This window comes from Notamacropus eugenii, chromosome 5, assembly GCF_028372415.1.
Source record: "Notamacropus eugenii isolate mMacEug1 chromosome 5, mMacEug1.pri_v2, whole genome shotgun sequence".
In the NCBI taxonomy this organism is placed as follows: domain Eukaryota; kingdom Metazoa; phylum Chordata; class Mammalia; order Diprotodontia; family Macropodidae; genus Notamacropus; species Notamacropus eugenii.
The window spans coordinates 343315069-343340194 of record NC_092876.1 but is presented as its reverse complement, the minus strand read 5'-3'; the positions used below and the strand labels follow the sequence as shown (position 1 = coordinate 343340194).

Sequence of the window (25126 nt, the reverse complement as noted above, 5' to 3'; positions counted from 1 at the left end):
TTATATTGCATTATTTTGAGTTTAATCATTAGCCTTTTACTAATATAAAGTGGATGATAGGAAAATGCCCCACTTTCTTCTTTTCTTTCCTTCAGGTATAATTTTCGAGGGTTTCGATGGTTACAAGCTATGATTTTTGCCATCGAGGAGATAAACAGCAGTCCTGCTCTTCTCCCCAATATGACTCTGGGATATAGGATATTTGATACCTGCAACACAGTTTCCAAAGCCCTAGAGGCCACGCTGAGTTTTGTAGCCCAGAACAAGATTGATTCCTTGAACCTGGATGAATTCTGCAACTGCTCGGAGCACATCCCCTCCACCATTGCCGTGGTTGGAGCGACTGGTTCTGGCATATCCACTGCCGTGGCAAATCTGCTGGGACTGTTCTATATACCTCAGGTACTGGGCCTTCTTGAGTAGCTCTGTTGGGAGAAGGTTCATGTAAAGTCAATGAAGAGATACCTGCTAGTAACATTTTATCTGCATATCTGTATTCAGGCCATTTGAGGACTTGGCTAGGGCCCTGTATCATGGTAATTACACTGAATTTCAAGGTTATCTTCCAAATCAAAGATGCTATTGTCATTAACTACCTGTGTGATTTGGGGCAAGTAAAATGAGGGGTTGGATTAGATGACCTCTAAATTTATGATTCTATGATGATCCTACTTGGTGTATGGCTTCACCATTCATTATGCACCAACCCCAAGAATCCTATGGTTCTAGAATTTCCTTGATGTGAATAGCCCTAATCTCAATGAATATAGTGCAATCATGCATGCCCCACTCCATAAGACTCTCGTTTATAACCTCCATTTTATTTGCAAGTACAGGTTGACATATTTATATATGTTCACGAATCTAGATCAGTTCAAATGACCTCAAATGAGCATGCTTTTTAGGCAACAAATTATGAAAACAGAGTCTATCCAGATACAATTTGGCATTCCAATCACATGAAACTTACAACATAGTCAATCTAATGTGTTTAAAGATAACCATCATCTACATGCTGCTGCATGATATCTAGTCATAAATGGTTATCGGTTCATATAAATGACTAAAATGAGCATAGCATTTAAATGGTCAAGCTAAACATTGGAGAAGGCAGCCAAGGAGAATGGGAAGGTACTTTCAAACACCTGTGAGAACTCTTAGATCCTTAATCCAGGGATACACCTTCATTGGTTAATAGGTGGTACCAATATCTCAGATGTCCTATGAGCCCCTGGCTAATAGGTGCAGCTATCCCCAAGTGTTTATGAGGAATCAAAGATCAGACAGGGCAGACTAGGCATCAGATACCACCAAGGAAGTGGGGTGAGTGGAGGAATGCTGGAATAATGACCAATTTCTCTAGAAAAGTAGTTAAGGAAGGGTCCTGAAGGGACAGAGGAACATAATTTTTTCCTTCTTTTTCTCTTCCCTCTTTTCCCATCAGTGTAATCCCCATTGACTTAAGGAAACATGCTGTATTCACAAATTCACCTTTGTAATGACCAAAATTCCACCAGTTAGAGACTTGCCTAGAATCATATTTTCAGTAAGTGTCCAAGGTAGGACTTGAACTCAGATCTTCCTGACTCTGGGGCACAAGAGCATAAAAAGGAGGATTCTCAGCCTTTTGAAACTCATGAGGCAGTGTGACATGGTAGATAAAGCACTGGACTCTGAGTCAAGGGGATCTGAGTTCAAATCCCCTTTCATACACTTATTTGCTATGTGGCCCCTGATAAGTCTTTGATCTCTTTTTGCCTCAGTTTCCTCATCTATAAAAGGAAGGAGTTTTTCTTAATAGCCTCTAAGGTCCCTTCTAGCTCTAATTCTCTGATTTTAGGAGGCAACATAATGTCACACTTCATTTTTCTTATCTATTTTCTTACCTGCTCAAGTACATGAGCTATGTAGAACCCTTTGTAACTTTATAACCCTTTGTAAACTTTAAGGAGTCCAAATTTTCTACTTTAATGTTACGAGTTTAAATGCCCACAGAAAATAGCCCTGAGGGATCACTTTGTAGTAAAATAGGTTATCTTCCTTTTCATTCTATCCACAAGTTTAACTTCAAATCAAAGTCATCAGCCTATAAGCTAGATGAATTGTAATTTAAGTGAATTTTTGATTCATTTATCCAGTGTTCTTTTTCGCTTGTTGCTTGTTTGTTTGCCCCAGGTCAGCTATGCATCATCCAGTAGGCTCCTGAGCAACAAAAACCAGTATAAGTCTTTCCTCCGGACCATCCCCAATGACGAGCACCAGGCCACTGCAATGGCAGACATCATTGAGTATTTCCGCTGGAATTGGGTGGGTACCATTGCTGCAGATGATGACTATGGCCGGCCAGGTATTGAGAAGTTCCGAGAAGAGGCAGAAGAGAGGGACATTTGCATTAACTTCAGTGAGCTCATCTCCCAGTACTCTGATGAGGATGAGATACAGCATGTGGTGGAGGTCATCCAGAACTCCACAGCCAAAGTGATTGTTGTCTTTTCCAGCGGCCCTGATCTGGAACCTCTCATCAAGGAGATTGTCCGACGTAATATCACAGGCAGGATATGGTTGGCCAGTGAGGCCTGGGCCAGCTCCTCACTCATAGCCATGCCTGAGTTTTTCCATGTTATTGGAGGCACAATTGGGTTTGCACTAAAGGGAGGGCAGATTCCAGGGTTCAGGGAGTTCCTTCAGAAGGTACACCCCAAGAAGTCAGCTCATAATGGCTTTACCAAAGAGTTTTGGGAAGAGACATTTAACTGTCATCTCCAGGAAGGTTCTAAAGGGTCTCTAACTTTAGATCCCTTTCTGAAAAATCGGGAGGAAGGGGGCAGGAGCCGGCCTAACAACACGAGCACCACTTTCCGTCCACTGTGTACTGGGGATGAGAACATCACCAGTGTTGAGACACCATATATGGACTACACTCATTTGCGGATATCTTATAATGTATACCTGGCTGTCTACTCCATCGCCCATGCACTACAAGACATATACACCTGTTCACCTGGGAAAGGACTCTTCACCAATGGCTCCTGTGCAGATATAAAAAAGGTTGAGGCTTGGCAGGTAAGAAGTGAGCATAAAATGCAGATGTTTGTATAAGTCAGAATTTGGGTAGCCCAGAGAAGTACGGTCATGCGAACATTTCACAAAGTCAATTCCCATATGGAACCACTGACCAAACACCATGTTGTCAGTCAAATTGTTTCTTCCTGAAAGTGTGAAGGCGTCTTAACGACCAACTTCTGTAAATCAACTGGCTATCACATAGTGAAGGAGATTAGCTAAACCACCATATTTAAGGGTGGCAGTTTTTGCCATGCGGACATGGACAGAGTCTGGCTTCTAAAAGATTTTTTTAGTGTCCTTGAACTGTGTTAGTACGCACAAGGATTTTTTATAATGTTTTAAACCAAGGGTTCATAACCTTTTTTGTGGCATGGATCTCTTTGGCAATTTGGTAAATCATATGGACCTCCTTCTCAGCATAATGTTTTTAAATGCATAAAATAAAATAACTAGAATTACAAGGAAAACAATTCTATTGAAATACAGTAATCAAAATATCTTTTAAAACAAGTTCATGGATGCCAGGTTAATTATATCTCCCTTAAATAGAAATGAAAATATTAGGTTATTAGATTGACTTTATTGGAATTGTATTAGAATTGACTTTCAATCAACAAGTATTTATTACAGTACCTTCATTATAATAAACTCTGAAAATATTTGATGAATAAATGAATGAAAGAATGAATATACTTTATTCCTAGAATTCTGCTGTATGCTATAGGTTACAGTATAAGATCTTATATTTGTAGGATGATGCGCTTAGCTTCTGAGAGTTTGTATTCTTGTTTCTTTTGCTAAGGTTAATGTTGGCCCTAAGAAAATATTTGCTGTACTTAATCCCAGGTATAGTCTTGTTGAGATCTACTGTTGATATAGAGCAATATATACTAGATTACTGAAGGATGGAGAAATTGGGGCCTTTGGTCCAAATCCTACCTGCTTTCAGTTTAATTTCAAAAGACCCAAAACAGATTTTCTAAAATTGTTTATTGTCACCCCCTTCTAGTAGGTGTCTGGTGTACTAAAAAGTGTACTAGCTCTGCTTTCAAAGGTCCTGGACTCAAAGGAAGGAGCAGATGTTCTACAAAGCGCCAAAGATAAACTTATGACATGTGCTTCCAATGTTTAGGGGTGAATGGGGTAAGAAAAATGGGGAGAAGAAGGAAATCTGTCCACTACAGTAGTGGACCCAAACTTCTCAAGATTGTGGAATATGATAGAGGGTTTGGAGGAAGGGTGGGTTACAGTGAGTCAGAGAAAGCAGATTTTAGCCAACTAGGGGCAGGAACCTGAGCCTAGAGGATGGAATTAAAATGGATCTTTATTGAATGTAAGGTATATTGTTGCACAAGCATGGGGCTGAGGGGAGGGGAGGATTGCTGCAGGGAACAAGAGATGTTAACCATCTTTTCATCCCTCCTTCTTCCAGCTCTTGCTATAGTGAGGCAGTCCTGCCATTCCGTCAGTCACTAAACACTTATGAATCGCCTACTACATTCTAGGCACTGTGCTAAGTGTTGGAGATACAAAAGAGGGCAAAAGACAATCCCTGCACTCAAGGAGTCCATAATTTAATGGGGGAGACAACAAGCAAACAAATATGTATAAACAAGCTATATACAGGATAAATAGGAAATAATTAAAAGAGGGAAGGCATTAGAATTCAAAGGGGTTGGGGGAAGGCTTTCTGTAAAAGATAGGATTTTAGTTGGGACTTAAAGGAAGCCAGGGAAACCAGAAGGCAGGGATGAAGAGGGAGAACATTCCAGGCATGGGGAGCATAGAATAGTGGCTAAAGAACTCAACTTGGAGTCTGGAAAACATGGGTTCAAATCCCACCTCAGACACTATGTAATGGTGGGAAGGTCACTTAGCCTGAGTTTCCCCATTTATTTATATACCTCCGAGGTTTGTTGTAAGTAAAATATTATCTGCAATATCAGATGGAATGCTTTAATTATTATTTGTTTGTTTATTTTTATTTTAATATTTGTTTATTTCTTTATATTATGTTTATCTTAATAAATTATTTAATATATTAATTATTATTTAAAAACCAGGATATGCACATTTGCATCAACCTTTTTAAAGCATAACCTATATAAGATTACCAAAGAAACCAATAATATTGAAATACAGTTATCAAAATATTTTTATTTAAAAACACCAAACTCATGTACCTCAGGTTAAGATCCTCTGGGTAGGGGATCTCTAAGAATTTTAGAGGCAGATAGGTGGCACAGTGGATAGAGTGCCAGGCCTGGAGTAAGGAAGACCTGAGTTCAAATCCAGCCTCAGATACTTCTTACTATATGACCCTGGGAAGTCACTTAATCCTGTTTGCCTCAGTTTCCTCATCTGAAAAATGAACTGGAGAAGGAGATAGCTAACCACTCCAGTATCTTTGCCAAGAAAACCCCAAATGGGGTCATGGAGAGTCAGAGATGACTGAAACAATTATACAATAAGAATATTAGTTGTATTATATAGTTAGTTCTGTTATATAGTTCTGACAAGAGTGACATTAAATGAGTCTGTCTGAACATAGAGTGAGTGGCTTAGGAATGAAAGGCAATAAAAAGAGTGAGTTATTTTACGTGGAGAGTGGACTTGATCCAGAGTGCAAAGGAAAGAGGTCCTCCATAGAGTGATGAGAAAGGTTGGGTGAAGCAGTGGGCAAAGAAAACAATTCTGGAAGCAGCATTAAGGATTAATTGAAGAGAGCTGGTACTGAGGAAAAGGTGGCCAAGTGGCCCCTCTGTGCTGGCCCAGCAATCACATTTGCTCCTCCTTTGCTCACACCTGACATGTGCTTCCTCTTCCCCAGTCGTTATCCATAATCTGCTTCAAATTCCCTTTTTCCTGATTACCCATATCCTCCCTAGTGACCCCACCCTCCCTTTGCTTGGCATCCCTTTCAGCACTCATGTACTTAACTTGTTCAACAGTAGAATTTCAATGAGCTGGAATGTTCTAGTTAAAGGATGGTTAGCCTTCTTCCTTTAACCTTTGTCGCTGACATTTGTTTTCTAACACATATTAGTTTACTTTGCTGCCTTAGTAATACAGTCCAGGCATGGCTCTACATTATGAAGGTCCAACTTAAGAGACATTCACACATAAAATTGGCCACTTGTAAATTGTCTCCCCTGGGTTTCTCTACATAGATCTTTCTCTTTCTTTTTCCCTCTTATGTTAGATCTAGCAACCAAGCTGTCCTGGGATGATAGTTCTACCTGGTAGCTGGTATAGAGGACTATTTGATTTAAGAAAATCCTTCCTCTTTTTCCCAGCAGGATGGTGCACACTCTGTTCTCCCTCTGCTAGCCTAATGAAAACGTGCAGTAACTAGACAAAATTGGCAGCAAGAGCCAAAGCCAAGTGAGAGAGAATTTCTGGGGACATGCTTTTAGCATTGGGCATGTGAGGGAATGGAAGTGCACGTAGCACCAGCAAAAAGAAGATGATTGATAGTGGGTTAAAAACTTGACACGTCCTTGCTGTACACTGGAGGCACAGGATTGGAGTTGAAGAAATAGGCAGGAGAGTCAGGAATTATTCATAGCTTTGCTTTTTTACTTTTCAAAAACACTGGAAAGGGTCCTGATGTCAGAGGGCTTAGATTCCAATCCCACCTCTACCCCTTACAGTCTGTGTGACTTTGGCTAAGTCACTTAATTTCCCCGTGCTTCCATTTCCTCATCTGTAAAATAAAGGGGCAGCTAGGTCTTGCAGTGAATAGAATGCCAAGTCTGGAGTCAGGAAGATTCATCTTCCTGAGTTCAAAGCCACCTTCAGGCACTTACTAGTTGTGTGATCCTGAACAAGTCACTTAATCTTGTTTGCCTTAGTTTCCTTATCTGTAAAATGAACTGGAGAAGGAAATGGTCAACCCCTCCAGTATCTTTGCCAAAAAAAAATCCCCAAAGGAATCACAAAGAGGCAGACTCAACTGAAAAACAGCTAAACAAAATAAAGCGGTTAGACAAAGAGGCCTCTGAGGTCTCTTACAGCTTTGATTCATAGGCCTGTAACCCTATGATCTTATCCTTCTGAGGGCTTATAGAGGCTTTCTTTCCCCTGTTTGGGAAGGAGATGCAGGATCTCTAATAATAACATTGTTCATTTCCTCAAGTTGAGTCAATAAACATTCATTAAGTGCCTACTGTATGTTAGGCACTGTGCTAAGTACCAAAGGAAAGCAATGTATGTGGATAGGAGTTCTTGGACATGTATGGGGGACCTCAGTCTGTGAACTTTATTCAGCCCTCTGTTTTGTTTTTTCTTGTTAACCTAACGAGAAGAAAGAAACCCAGTGGAGGCAGAGAAAATGCAGGGAGTACTGTGCCCTGCAGACAAAAGAGGCTATCCTTTTCTTCTACCCCCACAAATAAGAGCAGCTGGACCTGTTCATTGTCTCTGTGGTGCTACCCAGACTGCTGTAGCCAGGGATTGGTGCATCTTTGGACAAAGCAAGCCATTGTGATCCTTTGGCTTGCAGAGATGATTCATTATGTAGGAGAGGTCATAGGGTCATACATTTAGAGCTGGAAAGAGCCTTAGAAACCATTTCCCCCACTTTACAGATGAGGAAACTGAGGCCCAGACAGGTTAAATAAGAATAGGTGCCAAGAAGTGTCAAGGCGCCCCAGATGGATTTCTTTTGTGTGTTCACCAGCTTGCCTCTCAGGGAATTCTGGCTAGGAGAGATCTGGGATGCCTAGCTGATAAGGTATTACCATATGTTTCTATTTCTTTTGTTTACCATCTGGGAATCAGTATATTTACAGTAAGGGAAGGGAACTCTAATGAAAACCGTGCCCCAAATCAGCAAAAGCAGAACCACACCTTCTGAGGTCAGGGATATTTGACATCTTGATAGGACATAAGCTTGTTATTTCATTTTGTCTTTGTTTTTTCAGAACCTAGCACATTATGCCTATTATACCTGGCCTATAGAAGGTAACTAATAAGTTTTTGATTGATTTGAGCAAGTACCAAGAGATGCTTCCGATTTATGATTATGCTGTAAAGACACCTAGTTTGAAATCCTTGGGAGCAGTACCACAAAAGGCCAGAAGATGGAAGTGTTACATCATGATTCTGTGTATATGTGTATTCATACATCTTTTCTTTTTTCCTTTGTCTCTGTAGATCTGTATTTCTGCGTGTATGGATTATATACGTCCACTTATATAGTCTCTCTTTGGATTTTTTAAAAATCAGATTTGTATTGATGCCTTTTATTTTTTCATTTAATTAATTTCTAAATTAACCTTTTCACATCACCTCCCGCAAACACCCACCAAATGAACCTTCCTTTGTAACCAAAACAAAATAAAACACTTAGAACCAACCAAGGTAGATGACATCTGACAGTCTGCGTAAAAAGCTGTACCCATGATTCCTCACCTCTACAAAGAGAAGGGAGAGGCATCTTTTCTAATTTTGTCTGCAGATCTAAGATTGGTCAATTAAAATTACCTTAGCACTCAATGTTCTTTTCATTTACATAATTTTACATTTACATACATACATACATTTACAATTTACATAATTTGTGGATATTGTTTTTCTGATTCTGCTTACATTATTATGTTATCAATTCATGCAAATCTTCCCATTTCTTCAAATTTTTTAATATTTATTTATCATATTTGTGGTACAACAATATTTCATTCCCATGATATGCCAAAATTTGTTCACTTCCTAATTAGTATACACCTACTTTATTTTCAATTTTTTGCTGCCACAAAGAGTGCTACTATGAATATTTTGTTACATATGGGATCTTCCTCTCTCTTACCTCTTTGGGGATGTCAAGGTGAAAGGATATATATGAGCATGTTAATGTCCTTCTCTGGCTGGCAGATGTTAAGATGTTTGAAATGCAGGAAGGAGACTGGCAATTAAACCTGGTAGGTAGGGGTGATTCTAATTACTCTAATGCTGGGTGGTACAAACATGGTGACGGTACTGAGAATTCTGAATCCCCCTGGGCTGTGGTGTCCGAGATGCCCCAAGGCTGGCCAGATGGAGGTTACAACAGAGGCCTGGACTAACCAAAGAAGGCAAGCAAGAAGGGTAAGCTGGGTTAGAGGAGACATAGGTGGGATCCAATCTTGGGTAGATAATGAAACAAACAGATGGATAGTCAACAATCCTTTTCAAGACTTGAGAAAACACAATGAGTTATGAAGCAAGTGCTAATTTGAAGTCAAAGATGATAGCAGGGACCTCTCCTCAAAAGGTAAACTGAAGCAACAGAAAGTAAGGTTGGTGACTTTGCACAGCCCTCCCTCACTTAAATTCAATTTACTTGCATGTTATGGAGTCACCTCCATAATGTCATGGCCCCCTTCCAGAATGGAGAACAAGAAACAACCACCCTTAACATCAAGACTGGATGGTGGCCAATCTCAGTCATAAAGGAGTCAGTCGAACCCCCTCACCTAATCTCCACCTCACCCCTAATCTCCACCCCACCCCACCCCCCAGGGCTGACTGGGATCTTAGATTTGCCTTTTCAGCCGAAGAGTCCTTCAAATATGACTTGGCAGGCAGTGCTACATGTTTCTGTTAGGGGTTGAACCTAGATAGGAAAAAATCTCCCCTTGAATGCTGGGACAATTCAGCATCAGGGCAGGACTTTGGAGATGAAGGGAAACTGGTACTTTGCCCAGGATCCTGATGAGCTCTCTTCCACTGACCTAAAAGAAGACAGAAATATATTTAAATTATTTGTTGTATTTATTGAATAGAGTTTTGTTCCGATTCCTAAATTTAAAAAGTTAAGTCAACAAGCATTTATTCAGTGTTAGCTATGTGTCAAGCCCTCACAAATGAGTGGAATGTTCTCTTTCTAGAAAGGGAGAAGAGGGAGCTAATTTAAATTACTTTTTACTAATGTGTCCTCCAACTAATTACTTCCTATAGGTCAATGATCTGGGGGAAGGGAGACAGTCTATTTTTAATGCTGAAGTAATTTCAATTTCCACCTCCATAATTACATTCCAAATTACAGGTAAAATACTTAGGAGGAACCAAAGGCTCCTGGGAGCTCACCCTGAATACTTAGAGTCAGAAATTCCCTTGGAAGACTTGAATTTGTCTTTGGAAGACTTGAAGAACTTCCTAAATAACCCTTCTAGTCCCAACTCCTTCATTGTACATAAAAGAAAAATTAGCTTTTTGGGTAATGTGTAGGGGTATGTTAAATTTAATATATATGTTAAAAATATTTGTAGTAGTAGATCACAGTTTTGTTTTTTTTTATACAACTATCTTTTCTGTTCTTTGTATACTGAAGCGTTCATGTTTGTGATGTTCACAATAGGGATAGGGCCTGGACCTTAATTTTAATGGCATAGGGATTCCTGGGTAAGGAAACTCCTTCTAACTAAAGCAGATCAACACCTTCTCTGCAACTGATAGGGAGCTGCCTTCCGTACTGAGAGGTAAAGTGATTTGCTTGTGGTCACACAGCCAGCATGGAATTTGAACTCAGGTTTTCTTACTTTTGAGGTCAGTTCATAATAGAAAAAAGAAACAGCTTTATCATTTATAGAGATTTGAGTGCCATGAACCCTTTTGGCCATGTGGTGAAGCTTAGGTATATACTCATTTTCAGAATAATGTTTTTAAATGCATAAAATTACAAAATGCATAGTTATGTAATGATATAACTAAAATGCATAATGTTACAAAAGAAACTAATTCTATTGAAATACAGTTATCAGTTGTTTTTTAAAACAAGTTCAAGGACCTCATGTTAAGGATTCCTGCTCTAGAAGCAAGCCACAGACTGAACCAAGTAATGGGTTGAGCTTTGGCCAGACTTATGCAAAGAAATAAGGAGGGGGCACCAATCTGGTGAGTCTCAAAGCAGGAAGGAGGAGGAGGAGGCATTTTATATATGCAAGGATCTATTTCTCACTAGGTTATAGGCCTGTTATATGACTATGAAGCTAAACACATGTATGAAACATGGCTACATGTCTCTACCTTCCTCCATTTTGTAAACTGTCACTCTTGCCCGGTCTAAGTCCCACCTAATTCATCTTCTAAAGCAGAATGTAAAACAGACTCAGAGAACCAAACAACTAGAATGGGCCTTCCAGGTCATCTCATCCAAACCCAGCACTCTATTGAGGAGAAAATAAAAATTGACAGGTATGAAGTCACTTGCCCAAGGTGAGTAGAACCACTGGTACTCAAAGCAGCCCTCTATTCCCAGCACGGAGCTAATTTCACTAATCCTTCCTGTTTATCACAGCTTGCAGCTGGTGACCATGGTAACTATTCTTTGCACAAAATTTCAATTAACTCTTAGGGGTCAGGTTATTTAGTTTTCTAAGAGTAACCATGATTTGACTTTTCTTTAGATTTGAATGTTTGCAGCATCCTAATGAGCCATCAGTGTAAAATTGGACCCTGTGTGTGTGTGTGTCTGTATATGTGTGTGTATTTTAAGTGATCAATCAGGAAGACATTTTTCGTACCAAAAAACTGATTAGCTTTTTTTTTTGCACCATAAATTTATTTCCTATGCTAAGTATGTTACCAGATCAAGTGTGTATGGGTAGCAGAGGGATTTGTTTGCATTACAGTTTAATAACTGACAAAGTCAAAGGGCAATTAGGTGGCACAGTGGATAGGGCACTAAGCCTGGGGTCAGAAAGACTCATCTTCCTGAGTTCAAATCTGGCCTCAGACACTGACTAGCTATGTAACCCTGGACAAGTCACTTCACCCTGTTTCCCTTAGTTTCTTCATCTGAAAAATGAGCTGGAGAAGGAAATGGCAAACCACTCCAGTATCTTTGCCAAGAAAGCCCCAAATGGGGTCACAAAGAGTCAAACATGACTAAAATGACTGAACAACAAATGGCAAGTAGTTGGGGGGAAACTATCAATAGATGGGTAGGGAAGAAAGAGGATGAATGAGAGTAGAACACTAAGTGGCTGTTGGGGCGGTGAGGGTCAACCATCAGAGAAATGAGCAACAATTACGCAGATTGTAATAATGTAGCAGTGATATGATAATTTTTCCAAACTGAAGTTCTTCCCTCTATGATACATAAATATAAGTACATATAACTAATTATATAATTAAATAAAATTATATAGGTAAATCATAACCTAAATAGGGCTGTAGTGAGGATGTTTAAATTGCCTATTTGAGAATAAACATTCATTTACATGTAAAGTTAAATATTTCAGTGATATTGTATATCATTCTTATTACTTTTTAGGGTAGGTCCCCCTATAGCCAGGGTGAGCTGGAACAAGCTCCAAATTTTCAGGGTGAGCATTTACACCCCAGAAATGAGCAAATGCTCTGTATCAGGACTTGATTTGTTATTTTGTTTATTGTCTAGACTTAAGAAAGTGATGGAAAAAATGTTAATAAATATTAAATTTAAAAGCATTTTTTTTTCTCAGAGAGTCAATTGTTAAACATTTACCAGCCTGTGACCCTTTACAAAACAATTTCTTGTACGCTAGTTGGAGAGATTATATTCTAGGAAATAATTTTAAAAGCTTTCCATTTCTTATTTTTCATCAATACAGGAGGTCACTCATCCCCAGTTGCTCTAAATTATCAAGATTTGGTTGGGTTTTTGTTTCCTCATACCTATGGAAATGCTGCCCCCAGTAAATCTGGACCTTCTTCATTTGAAAGTTGTTTGCTTCAAGTCTTCTAGTGTAACCCTACCGTCAGTCATAGCTGAAAGGTTGATTGGGTTTGCTCTTTTTTGACTCATTCTCTCTCCTCAGTTCCTGTGCCCAATGTTCTGTTAGACAATATTCTTTCAGATGCTCCTTATACTGTGCTGTATTTCGGTGCTCATTGCCTCAGTTTCCCCAAGGAAGAGAGACCTTTCCAATCAGTCAGAAAGGTTCTGTTTTGTTGCCTCTGACTGACTGCCTCATTAGAGTGACTAATATGGGAGCAATAAGTTGTTTGTTTTTTTTTATTATTAGTTCTTGTAGAGAGGAACTGAAGGTACAATAATATCTTCATGAGTTGGCATGGTTAGGGAGTGGGATGTGCTAGTTAACTGAATTTTCTGGTTAACTGTGAATTTAATTTATACATATAAAGCTGTGAAAACAATGCATAGCAAGCAGAGTCAGTCTTTAGTCACCATTTCTGAAATGCCAACAAAATGGTAATGTTTTCTCAAGGAAGCTTCTTTTTCTAGAACAAGAAGTGAGGGTGGTTTATTTTTTCTCACTTAAAAATGAGAAGACAGCATTTCATGAATGTATGGACTCAGAATCCCAAGAGGGATGTTTTTAGTACTTTATGTAATAAATTCAGTTAAGATTCGGCCATTCTTTTTTATCTGGAAGGTTATGAGTATTTTGTTTGGTCAGAAAACGACGAAATCAGCGAATAGATTGTATTTATTTCTCAGAGGGTTCTTGCAAACAGTCAATCATTTTTATAACCAATTTGAAGTTAAGAAAAGGTAGGTTTTGCATGATCTCATGATAAAACTTTCCAATATTTTTGCTGTTGTTTTTTGGTTGCAGGGTTTTTTGTTTTTTATTGTTTAGGCTGGGACCAGGTGTTAAATTCAAAGCTTTATGACCCTTGATGACAGTAATTAAGGCAAGTAGAGTTCTTCTGGTGAGTTCTAAACCATAAAATTATAGAACATCAGAGAGGGCAGGGATCTTTAAGGTCATCTAATCCAACCTCCTGATTTTACAGCTGTAAAAATTGAGACTAGGGAAGTTAACAATAAATTAGTGACAGATTTTCCTGATCCCAGTTTGACTTTCTGGCAACTACACAGAAGTAGTTCCTTTCCCTTCCCCTCCTGCCCCACCTCCCTCTGTTTTCTGAAGAGTGCAGAAAATTAATTTTTCAGTATAGAACTTAGACCTTCCAGCTTGCTTTGGGTCTTTTTTTTTTTTAAGTTGACTACTTGAGGTTTCTGTTTAATTATGACTTTAATGTAGTTCTGCTTGCCACATTTGTAGGAAGTCAGGAATAACTTCCTACTTTCTCAGGAGCTTATTGGAATCCCCTTGAAATCTCCTTGGAATACCTTGATCTTTTCCAAACATTCCTGCTTGAATCTTTTGGGTCCTCATAGGTTTCCTACATCCTATCCTTGTAGAAATACTCCCTCCTAATATAGCACCTTGTGTAGTCACTGTCTAAGGAACCAAGTTTTCTTTTTGGTTGGCCTTTTTTTTCACAGCAGCGCATTGGATTGATCTCATTAAAGTTAGAAGGGAATTAGAGACTACCTCCCTCATTTTACAAACAAGGAAACTGAGACCCAGAGAGGGGAAGTGACTGAGATAGAGTCACACAGAATATGAGTAGCAAAACCCAGATACAAAACCAAGTCCCCTGACTCCAAATTCAGGGCTCTTTCCAGCGTGCCATACTATCTCTCCACAGGAAATAATCCACATGATTCCCATGTCCCTTTTGGGGATCTGTAACCTAGAGTACTGAGCATGAAATCAGAAAAACCTGAGTTCAAATCTCACTTCACACATTTACCAACTGTGTGATCCTGGGCAAGTCACTTAACCATTGTCCGCCTCAGCTTCCTTAAATGTAAAATGAGGATAATAATAGCATTTACCTTCCAGAGTTATTGCAAGGATTAAGTTAGATAATATTTGGAAAGCACTTAGCACTTTCACTAGCACATAATGGGTACTTAATGAACACTTGCTTGTTTTCTTCCTTCATAATTAATGGTCCATAGCTCTTCACTGCATACACATAGTTTGAGTTTTATACTTATTATTTGTCTTTAAACATGTCTGTCGTTTCTCTACCCACACATACATGTGATTTCCAAGAATAGTGACTGAATAGGTTCCAAGGGAGGAAGGGAAATGGAAAGAAGAGCATTTGCTGCACAAAGATTGCATAAAATATGTTACCTGTCTTCATGAAGTTTATAGTCTAGAAGGGAGATATTACTTGCACACAGAAAACTTCAAAAGAATACATGGTGAATAAATGAAAGATTCAAAGATTTAAAATAGTTGCCATATGAGGTTCTGAGAGACAGGTCATTTGAAGGAGGTGTTTCTGACTTTCTAAGTCTAACATTTCTTTCCACAAGCTGTCTCTGCTCTAGAAAAGCCTCCTTCTCCTGCCTGGCACCCTTTTCTGCCTAGAATTCTCCATGCTAGAAATTTACATCTTCCATGGAGTCTTGTAAAATGGTGCCTTTCTGCCTGTGGTGTCAGATTTGAGAAGCCAATCAGATATGATTGAGAAAGACCCCAATAAAACATCTGGCATTCTTCAATGTCTTCTGAGCTTCCATGGTACATGGTGTAACAGCGGGCTCTTGAGGTCTACCCTTTAGGGAGAAGTATCTCAAAAAAAACCATCACAGACTTTCTTTTGCTCCTGATATAACCCAAATATCATTTCTTCCTGAGACCCTGGCCATACATTCCTGATAGAATTTTTTCTCATTCTTCCTGCTCCCATTTTTGAGGTGCTAACCAATGCCCTAGTTTAGCAATTGGGCACTTTCCTGAAGTCCTGCTCTCGTCCCTAACTTCAACTCCCTGTCCCCATCGTTGGCTGTACGTGACAAATAAATGCCAATGACGTTGTACTGAATAGTTGGTCTAATTCTTTGAAGGAATCTTTTAAGTCTGCAAACCACAACACTGAACTGGGACTGATTGTAATCAAGGTTTCCTGAAAGTCATTGGGTGTATTACGTCCACTTGTGTATCCAGTCCTTTATTTACAAGGCTGTTTTCGCCGTCAAAGAACTCCAATAAATTAGTCAGGCATGGTTTCCCCTTATAGAAAACATGTTGCTTGTGAGATCCCCACTGGAGTTCTTCTTTTCTTCACAGTCTGCCACTCTTTTTTCAGCCTCTGTAATGAGAATTCACATATTTTCATGAATAACACCCCAGTTTCATCCTTGAGTGCCCTTCAAGGATTTCAACTGGATGCCATCCAATGCTGGTAATTTATCTACATTTATTTTTTGTCCTTTTGCCTCAGAACATTTTGAGTGTTGACTGCTGCTTGACCTAGTGCCTCCAGCTTGTCCACGTCTGGGATTGGTTTGGGATGTCGATGCTCTCTAATTGCCTCCTAGATAAAGACTGAGAGTGAGAGAAATGAGGAGAGGATTCCTTCTACTAAGAGGGCATTTATCCCTTTGAGTATATCACACAGGACCCTTGACCTTTGGAAATCCCTCTTATTATGGATATACTTAAAGAACCTTTAAATATATATATTTTTAAAAAACTGATCTTGTTATCTTTCATGAGAAATGCTGCAAAGTGTTTGGGAACATAATTACTAGCTAAACTTAACTTGCCTTTTTTTTTAAAACAACAGCTAGCATTTATATAGTCCTTTCATGTCTGCTGAGCTCCTTACCTCATGACTCTGTGAGATAGATTCTATTATTGTTCCCACTTTACAGATGAGGAAACTGAGACAGAGAAAGGTGAAGTGACTTGCCCAGGGTCACACAGCTAACAAGTATCTAGGGTTATATTTGAACTCAGGTCTTCTTGACTTTAAGTACAACACTCTAGCCATTTCATTACCTTACTGTCTACTTGACTATTTTTTCTATTCTCACATGGACTCTTTTTCCAGTTTTTTTAAAAAATCTTTTCTTCCCCATCACACTGTGAACTCCTTAAGAGCCGGGATTGATCTTTGTGTTTCTTGGCATACTAAGTTCTGAGTATGTGCCTGGAACACAATAGGTGCTTAATAAATGCTTGTTGACAAGTTAATTGGAATGGTGCCATTTCATTTACAGGAGTGTGTGTGTGTATGTGTGTGTGTGTGTGTGTGTGTGTGTGTGTTTCCAGTGAAGTCTTTTTTAAGAGTCATCCAACTCCTTCACTTTTTAAGATGTACCTTTCTATTTATTCCTAATGCCTTGCTTTTTCATGGTGTCTTTAACTGATATTGAATAATTTTAATAAATTCTTTGAGTTTCCTTTCTTCCACTAACTGCTTAAACAGTGTTATTCATGTAATATGACTGTCTCAATGTGATTCACAGAGAGGTAAGAATAAGTTTCTCTAGTGTCTCTTCCCTCTATCGTTATCCAAGGGAGACTTTGATTGTTTCGAGGAAGGGAAGCCAGGAGTTTGGGGCCAGAGGCTAGCCAATCTGCTCTCCTCAGAGAGAGGGAGTACTGGGTTAGAATTACATCTGCCTCCTTAAATATTATTAGTTGGGTAATTTTTAAGTTCAAGCTAATCTCCTGATCACTATTCATTGATAAGAAAAGGAGATCCCAAGTTTTATACCCAAGACTTAACTCTTCTTACCAAGTGCCAGTTCTCTACGATGAGCGCACATAGCAAATAGCAAATAAATCCATTTATCCAAGTTGATAGCAAAACAGTAATCAGAGAAGATATAAATAGAAGAATATTTATTAGATGATGTAGAGTGATGGAACGTTCCCTTTGGGAGCAAGAAAGCTTATCTCCACAGAGAGGGAGAGAGAGACACAGAGAGACAGAAACAGACAGAGACAGAGAAACAGAGAGAGATGGAGGGAAGAGAAAGAGAGGGAAACAGGAGAGAGAGAGAGACAGAGAGACAGAGAATGAATACCAGACCTTCCAAGGGGAAATTTCCTGACGTCTCTAATATAGGAAGCTGGGAGGGGTAGGGATGTGATAGAGACTGTCTGCTTCTCTACATGTCAGCTTCTTCACAGTTTTTTCTTTCTTTCTTCAGTAACCTGAAGAGAAGTTGGAGACCAGAAGAGTCCAGAATCTCTCTTCTCTCCTGCTCTAGTCAACTCCACCCAACCTCTCAGTGCAGACATGGGACATTGAACAGTCCGTATCCATTAATGAGGAGAGCACCCTATACAACCGGCCCTTTGAGCCAAGGGCTACACTTAGTAGTTTACCCAGAATCACAGTGTTCTAAGTCTCGTCCATAGGTTCCTGCACTACTTATCAAATTCTAATTTGTACTTCAATTATTAGTATTTAGGTAGTTAGATGGCACGATGGATAGAGTACTGGGTTTGCAGTGAGGAAGACCTGAGTTCAAATTCTGTCTCATAGACTGGGTAACCCTAGGTAAGTCGATTAATCTCTCATTGTTAATTTCCTTATCTGTAAAATGGGAATAATAACTGTACCTTTCTCACAGGGTTGTTGTGAGGTTTAAATGAGACAATATTTGTGAAGTACTTAGCACAGTTCCTAGCATTCAGTGGGTGCTCAATAAATGTTTGTTTCCTTCCTTCTTTAAGCTTATTAAAGCTTAAAATTACACTAGCACCTGTGGGACACCCAACATATCCCTACCCCTATCTCCCCCAGCAAACCATCCCTTATGACAGTTTTTTTTTTTTAAAGAAAAGTTCAGCAAAACTAGCCAGTGCCTTGACCATGTTTGATAGATCCATAGTCTCCCACCTCTTCAATGAAGGGAACGAATGCCATTTTCTCCTCTCTCCTCCCGGGTCAGGCTCGGACATTAGAATTACAAAGTTACAAATAATTTCAATTGTTTATAATTTCCATTTCCATTGTTATAACGGTGCGTATCATTTTTCCTGATATCTCTAAATCAGTTCACGTCTTCTCATGCTTCTCCAAATCCTTCATCATTTCTGACTGTGCAGTAGAATTCCATAAACCATTAAATATTCCATTATATATACGAACAATTTATCAATGTCCCTAATTAAGGGGTACCTACTTTGTCTACAATTCTTTGTTGCCACCAGTACTACCCTTAATGAATGAATATATGAAGTAGGGAGACACAAATAGAAAAGCAAACACAGTCCCTTCCCTTAAGGAACTTACATAGTAGGGAAAGATAACACAGCATGGGAGAGTGGTGGATATTTTGTTTTAGATGAGACCTTTTCTTTTTTCTCTGTCTTTGACCTTCTTGAGGGGGAGAGTTTTAGTGGTAACATAGGATGGGAACATTTTAATAACTTTTCTTTAGCATAAATATGAATTGCTTCCCAGGACATCTGGACCACTTCACAGCTCCATTAACAGTATATTACTGGCTCCTTAATTGAGCTTGCTAGCTCAAATTAGATCATTCTAAGAAATAATCCTTTCTTCTGTCTTAAAACCTGATTTCTACCTCATTTCCCAATGAGGCATTCAGCCAATTTATTTTTACAGCAATTAAAGTCCCCTATTATAATTACCTAAATCCAAGATTGCCTCTTCCCCAACTGCATTTAGCATTTCATAGTCTCATCACCCTTTGTTAGATGATTTATCATACATTAATGTTGCTAATCTTTTTCTTATGCGAGTATGGAATTTCTACCCACAGAGATTCCATTTCTCCCCATCTGCTATGATGGGATTTGGTTTGCCGTGGTTTTCACAGGAAAGGCAGACAAGCCAGTGATGCTAAAAGCATTAGGCCTTTATTACAGGCAAATTTAATTTACATAAGATCTAACATGGCATGAAGAGGTGTCCGTGGCAAAGGATCATAGCAGCCAGCGACAAAGCTGCAACTAGTTCCCCAGATGGAGCAGGAAAATTTTGCAAACCAGTCAGGGCCAAGGGCAAGGATCAAAAGTCAAGGCTCAGGCAAGATCATCTCCAGGGAAAGGTAGGAGAAGTAACGGGATCAGTCTTACTGAAAAAAAAAAAAAATCTCAGGATCTGGCACAAAGGTTGCAATGACTGTCATCACTCCTCCAATTTAAATGTAAAGATATCTGAGTCCCATCCCACACAACAGGGCACTTCAGTAAAGTGAGTGAGAGCCAGAGGTTTTATAGAAGTGGCAGGGCCTCATTCAGGCACAGCTCACTATATTCCCAATACTTAGGGCACAGTCATCTAGCAACCATCTAGACCAGGGATGGGGAACCTGCAGCCTCAAGGCTATATGAGGCTTTCTAGGTCCTCAAGTGCAGTCCTTTGACTGAAGTCAAACTTCATAGAACAAATCCCCTTAATAAATGATTTGTTCTGTAAAACTTAGACTCAGTCAAAAGGCCGCATCCGAGGACCTAAAAGATCACATGTGACCTGGAGGCCAGTTGAGTTACCATGTCCTCCATGAAACTTTCCCTGTCATTCTTCCTGGCCTTCCTCAAACTAACCCAAACTGTGCTTATTTGTGTACTCATGGTATCCTCCAGTGGCACAATGTAAGCTTCCTGAGAACAGGGACGATTTTGCATTTGCCTTTGCCTCCAATTAGCAAGGTTGAATCTTCTAGCAGGGAAGATTCCAGGCATAGAAGATGCCAAATATCAGTGGTTTTAGAAAAGCAGGGCACAGATGCCATTGAAGAAGGGGTAATAGGAGCAGAGACAGACTATCCCAAGGCTAGCCCCTGAGAACCAGAAAAGTCTTTTAGATTCCCACACCATGGCTCTTCCTTTTTCTTATAAGACTTCCCCTTTGAGGCCCTTTGGTAGGTACTTCTAGACAGGGGAAGGCTTTGTGTAGGGCCCACCAATGAGCCCTCCTGAGCTACATTTGGAGAATATTAGCACCAAAAGTCTGACCACCAGGCAGTGAAATTTTTGGCTGCAGAAATTCACGAGGTATAGAGAGATCAAAGGACTTAGACCTGAAAGAGACCTTCAAGATCATCTATGATCCTTTCATCCATTTTACAGATGAGAAAACTGAGACTCAGAATAGTTTGTCCAATCACACACAAATAAACATAATGCAGAGTCATTTGATAAAGAGAGGGAGCACTAACCACTTAGTGGAAAAGGAAGGGGATCAGGGAAAGTTTTAAGAGGAGGTGGCAATGGGTTGAGCCTTGAAGGAAAATTAATATTCTGAGAAGCAAAGATGGGGAAGGGGGAAGGAATATTCATTGTGTGCTTGTGGGGTAGAAGAGAATGCATGGAAGCAAATGTTGTATTGAGGGAACAGGTAGCAATTCACTTGCTGTGGAACTGTATGCACAGACCCAGCCTCTTGAGATGGAGCATGAGGCAATGTAATACAAGGGAAGGAGCACTGAGCCTGGAGTCCAAGGTCTTAGGTTCAAATCCTGCTTTTGGTGCTCACTTCTGTGACTTTGTATGTCATTTAATCTTTATGAGCCTCAGTTCCCTTATCTTTAACATGAAGCCTAGAAAGTCACTTCTGACTCTAGCACTTGATCCTAAGAATAGTAGATTATACTTATGCTAACTCAAATAATGAACTGCATTCAGAGGGAAGCTGTTGATACATAAAAGGAGTTTGAAGGACATGCTTAACCTAGGGCTTTTGCTGGGTGACTTGAGGGGGTTGGGCCTTTGGCTCACAAAAAAAGAGCTAAGAAAAACTCTGAGAAGAGCATTTTTCCTTTGTTGGGAAAAAAGGTCACCTAGCAGCTGCCAGAAGATGGCAATCAAGAGCCACATTGCAGAGAATCAGCAGTTAAGTGTGATAGAGGAAACAGCCCAATGAAAGATAGACATCAGGTGCTCAAAGCAAAGCGGAGACTGCAGCAGGCAGAAGTGTTGGAGGCAGAGAGTCAACAAGTATTTATTAAGGGCGTTCTACGTGTCAGGCCTCACCACTGGAGCTGTGAGAATTTGTGCCAGAGTGTACCTCAATGTGTATGGGGAATTTTCCCAGTTATTTGTCTTGCTATGCTGTTTAATTAAGTGCCTTTGGCTTTGAACTAACAAATACCCTAGGCCTAGATGGTCTATCAAAAGAGAAATGACAGGGTGAATGAGCTGTGGTTTTCAGTTGATCCAAGTATGCCTCATACCTGAAATAACTTTCAGGTGATGCATGTTTGAAGGGGGTTTGGACTACATTCAAAATACATTTTGAAAAAATAAATAGGTTTAAATCAGAGATGTCAAACTGTCAGCCTGCAAAACTCCTGAGTGGAGCCTGCACCAGATTCAACTATAATTGGGAAATATTTAACAAAATAAAAATACAACATGGATGTTAATTTGTGGTTTTCTGAGTCAATTTGTATCCACAGGGATCCAATTCTATTTGTTTGACACTATTGATTTAAATGAATAATATTAAAAAAAAATGGAGCCTCTCCCATTCCAATCCCTACTCCCACCATCCCAATTCCCAGACCTGTGGTTGATTACCTTTTGTATTATCTTGATAACTGACTGAGGCATATTAATTGAATGGAGTTTGATTTGAGACAAACCTTCATTTTTTCCAGTGGTGAGATTTGGCCAGGAAACCTGACTTGAGGAGGAGAACCACCATGTACAAACCCTCCTGGACTGTTGTACCTTTGACTGAATTTTAACCAATCACAGGATCACTGAATCTTAGCATTGAAAAGGGTCCACAGTAGCCATATCCTCAAATCCATACCTGAATGAGAATTCCACCTGTAAGATACTCAACTTATGGTCATTAGTCTGTTTGAAGATCTCCCAAGGCAGTCCATTCCACTTCCAGAAACCTCTGTTAGAAAGTTTTTCCTTGCATCCACCTGAAATTTGTCTCTGTAACTTCTATCCATTGCTTATAGTTCAGGGCCAACTAGAACAAATCGAACAGTCTTCCACTTGAGAGTCCTTCAAATTCTTGAAAATAACAAACACATCCCACCCCACCCCCAAGTCTTCTCTAGGCTAAACATTCTTAGTTCCTTCAGTTCCTCCTTATCTGGGATCAGATTATACAAGGAGAGATTTTGGTTTAAAAACCTGGAAAAGTTGTTGCAATTTTAAAAAATAAGTATGTGAAGGGACAAACGCTCTTAACCCAAATCTGTGTACATTTAAAACAAAATGCTTCTTTGCTAAAGTTAGATGCCTAAATAGTATCATGGGTGAGCTGCTATACTAGGCAACCAAAAAGGAATTTTATATAATTGATGCCTGGTAAACTCAGGAAGGACAATAAATGAGGTATTATGGCAGTAATAAGTCTGAATTCTCATCAAAAGGCCTAGGTTTGAGTTCTAGCTCTGACATTTACTGAGTGTGCTTGGGCTAGGCAAAAGTCTTTTCACTTCCATGAGGATCCATTTCCTCACCTATAAAATGGAGGTCGTGAATATTTGTCCTATCTACCTCGCATGTTATGGGGAAATTTGTTAAGTGCAAGGTTCTACATATGTGTATACATGTATGTCTACATATATGAGTTCTCTGTGACTACATCTTCAAGGAAGATGAGGGATGAGTGGCATGGAAGAAGGATAGAAAAAATGTATATGAGAGATGCAATTAACAATACATCAAAGATCTGTGATTTCATCAATATAGTGACTCTCTCAACTGATGCATTTCTCCCCTCTCTAATCTATCCTCCTTACCACCGTCAAAATAAAAAATTCCTCCTAAGGTAAAGGTCCATCTGCTTTTTCCCTGGTTCATTTCTTACTACTTCTCTTTATAAGCTTTACGTTTAGGGACCTTTGCTTTAAAATTTGGCAGGGGAACTAGGGAAAGGGATGGGAAAGGAGCCAATGACTATCTTGTCTTTCTCCTGGCACCAAAAGTCATTGCTCTCCTTATACTTCTGTGTAAATCAAGCAGACTGAAGCTTAATTAGAAAATTGTAATGACTTTTGTCAAGTGTTTAGGGTTATACTTTGGGGAAGTATTGCGCTGGTAGACAGCTCTTGCTAAAGCATCTGTAGGCAGGTTATTTAGCCAGTTTTCAAGTCCCTACTGCATTCAGAAGATTTGGCTAGGTGCTATGGGGAATGAAGAACAAACGGAAGCTTGTAGATGATTCTGGGCAATGGTAATTAGCATCCTGAAAGTGACAGACAGGCAAAGATGAAAGAAAGGACAGCTCTTGGATCCATGGGAGCAGAAATTCACAGTACCTTCAGCATGGACCGTAGGTCTTCCCATAAATAACTAGAGCAGCCTTCAAAATAAAATTAGTCTATGTATGTGTGAGTATATATGTACATATGTGTGTACACACATACACACTATATACCATATACACACATATATGCACATATATACACACTATATGACATATACCATATATACACATACATATACCATATAACATATATACATATACACACATATATACATATATAACATATATACTATATATACACATGCACATAGACACTATATTATATATATACATATACACACTATATAATATATACTATAGATACATATACCCACACTATATACAAATATACATATATACTATATATAGTATATAATATATATACACAGTATATGTACATATACGATGTATACATGTATACACATGCACATCCTATGTAATATATACTATATGTACACATACACACATGTGCACACACACATACATGCACATGCATATATGTGTATATGTATGTATGTATTACAAGGTTTTGGAATGTGGGTGAGATAAGGAGGATGTAACCAGAAATAATGAGAGAGTTCTTTGGAATAATGATAATCAGTAACATTTGCACAGCACTTTAAGGTTTGCAAAGTATTTCACACATATTGTCTCATTTAATCCTCATAACAAAGTCCCCTTTTTTTCACTGAGAAACCAAGGCTGAGATGTCAAGTGACTTCCTCAGAGTCACAAGCTAGATAGTGTTAGAAACAGGATGTGAACTCAGGGCTTCCTCCCTCCAAGTCCAGCACTCTGTCCATTTATACCACTTAGATATTGTAATATTGAATACTGAAAAAAAGATTTAGACTGAAATTTATTCACAAGATATCCCATACATAGACTAGAGAAAAGGCTGACCTAGCTGGGTGGTATAGTACCCAGCTGTCTTGCCTAGGTAAACCTGTCATGGAGGCAAGTCACTTACTAGATGACGAAAGTTTGATAAGAATGTCCTGTAAGACCATCTGTCTCCCTTTTGATCAGCTAGGGTTCTGTATAATCTCTAAACAGTATTGATTCAGACTCAAGGACACAAATATGCTGGTTCCCTCAGCACTTAAATTTGCAATAAATGAATTATCCCTCTGATAATACCCAGCTTTGTGTGACTTTGAGCACAAATCAACTTTTTTCATTTTCAAATTTAATTTTTTAAGTTAATGAAAATTTACCTTTCCCTTCAGTCTTCTCGCTCTGTAATGAAAAGCAAAACCCTTGTAATAAATAGGCATGG

The 25126-nt window shown here is 39.2% G+C and overlaps 1 protein-coding gene across 2 annotated transcripts in view; it reads left to right on the top strand.

Annotated features, from left to right (window-relative positions):
* The window catches only part of CASR (calcium sensing receptor), a 152882-nt gene that overhangs the window by 83359 nt on the left and 44397 nt on the right, over positions 1-25126 (top strand). For both annotated transcript variants that reach the window (XM_072613824.1, XM_072613823.1), the window contains exons 3-4: positions 96-402; positions 2176-3063. In XM_072613824.1, coding sequence (XP_072469925.1) covers positions 96-402; positions 2176-3063 — 1195 coding nt within the window. The remainder of the gene's footprint in view (positions 1-95; positions 403-2175; positions 3064-25126) is intronic.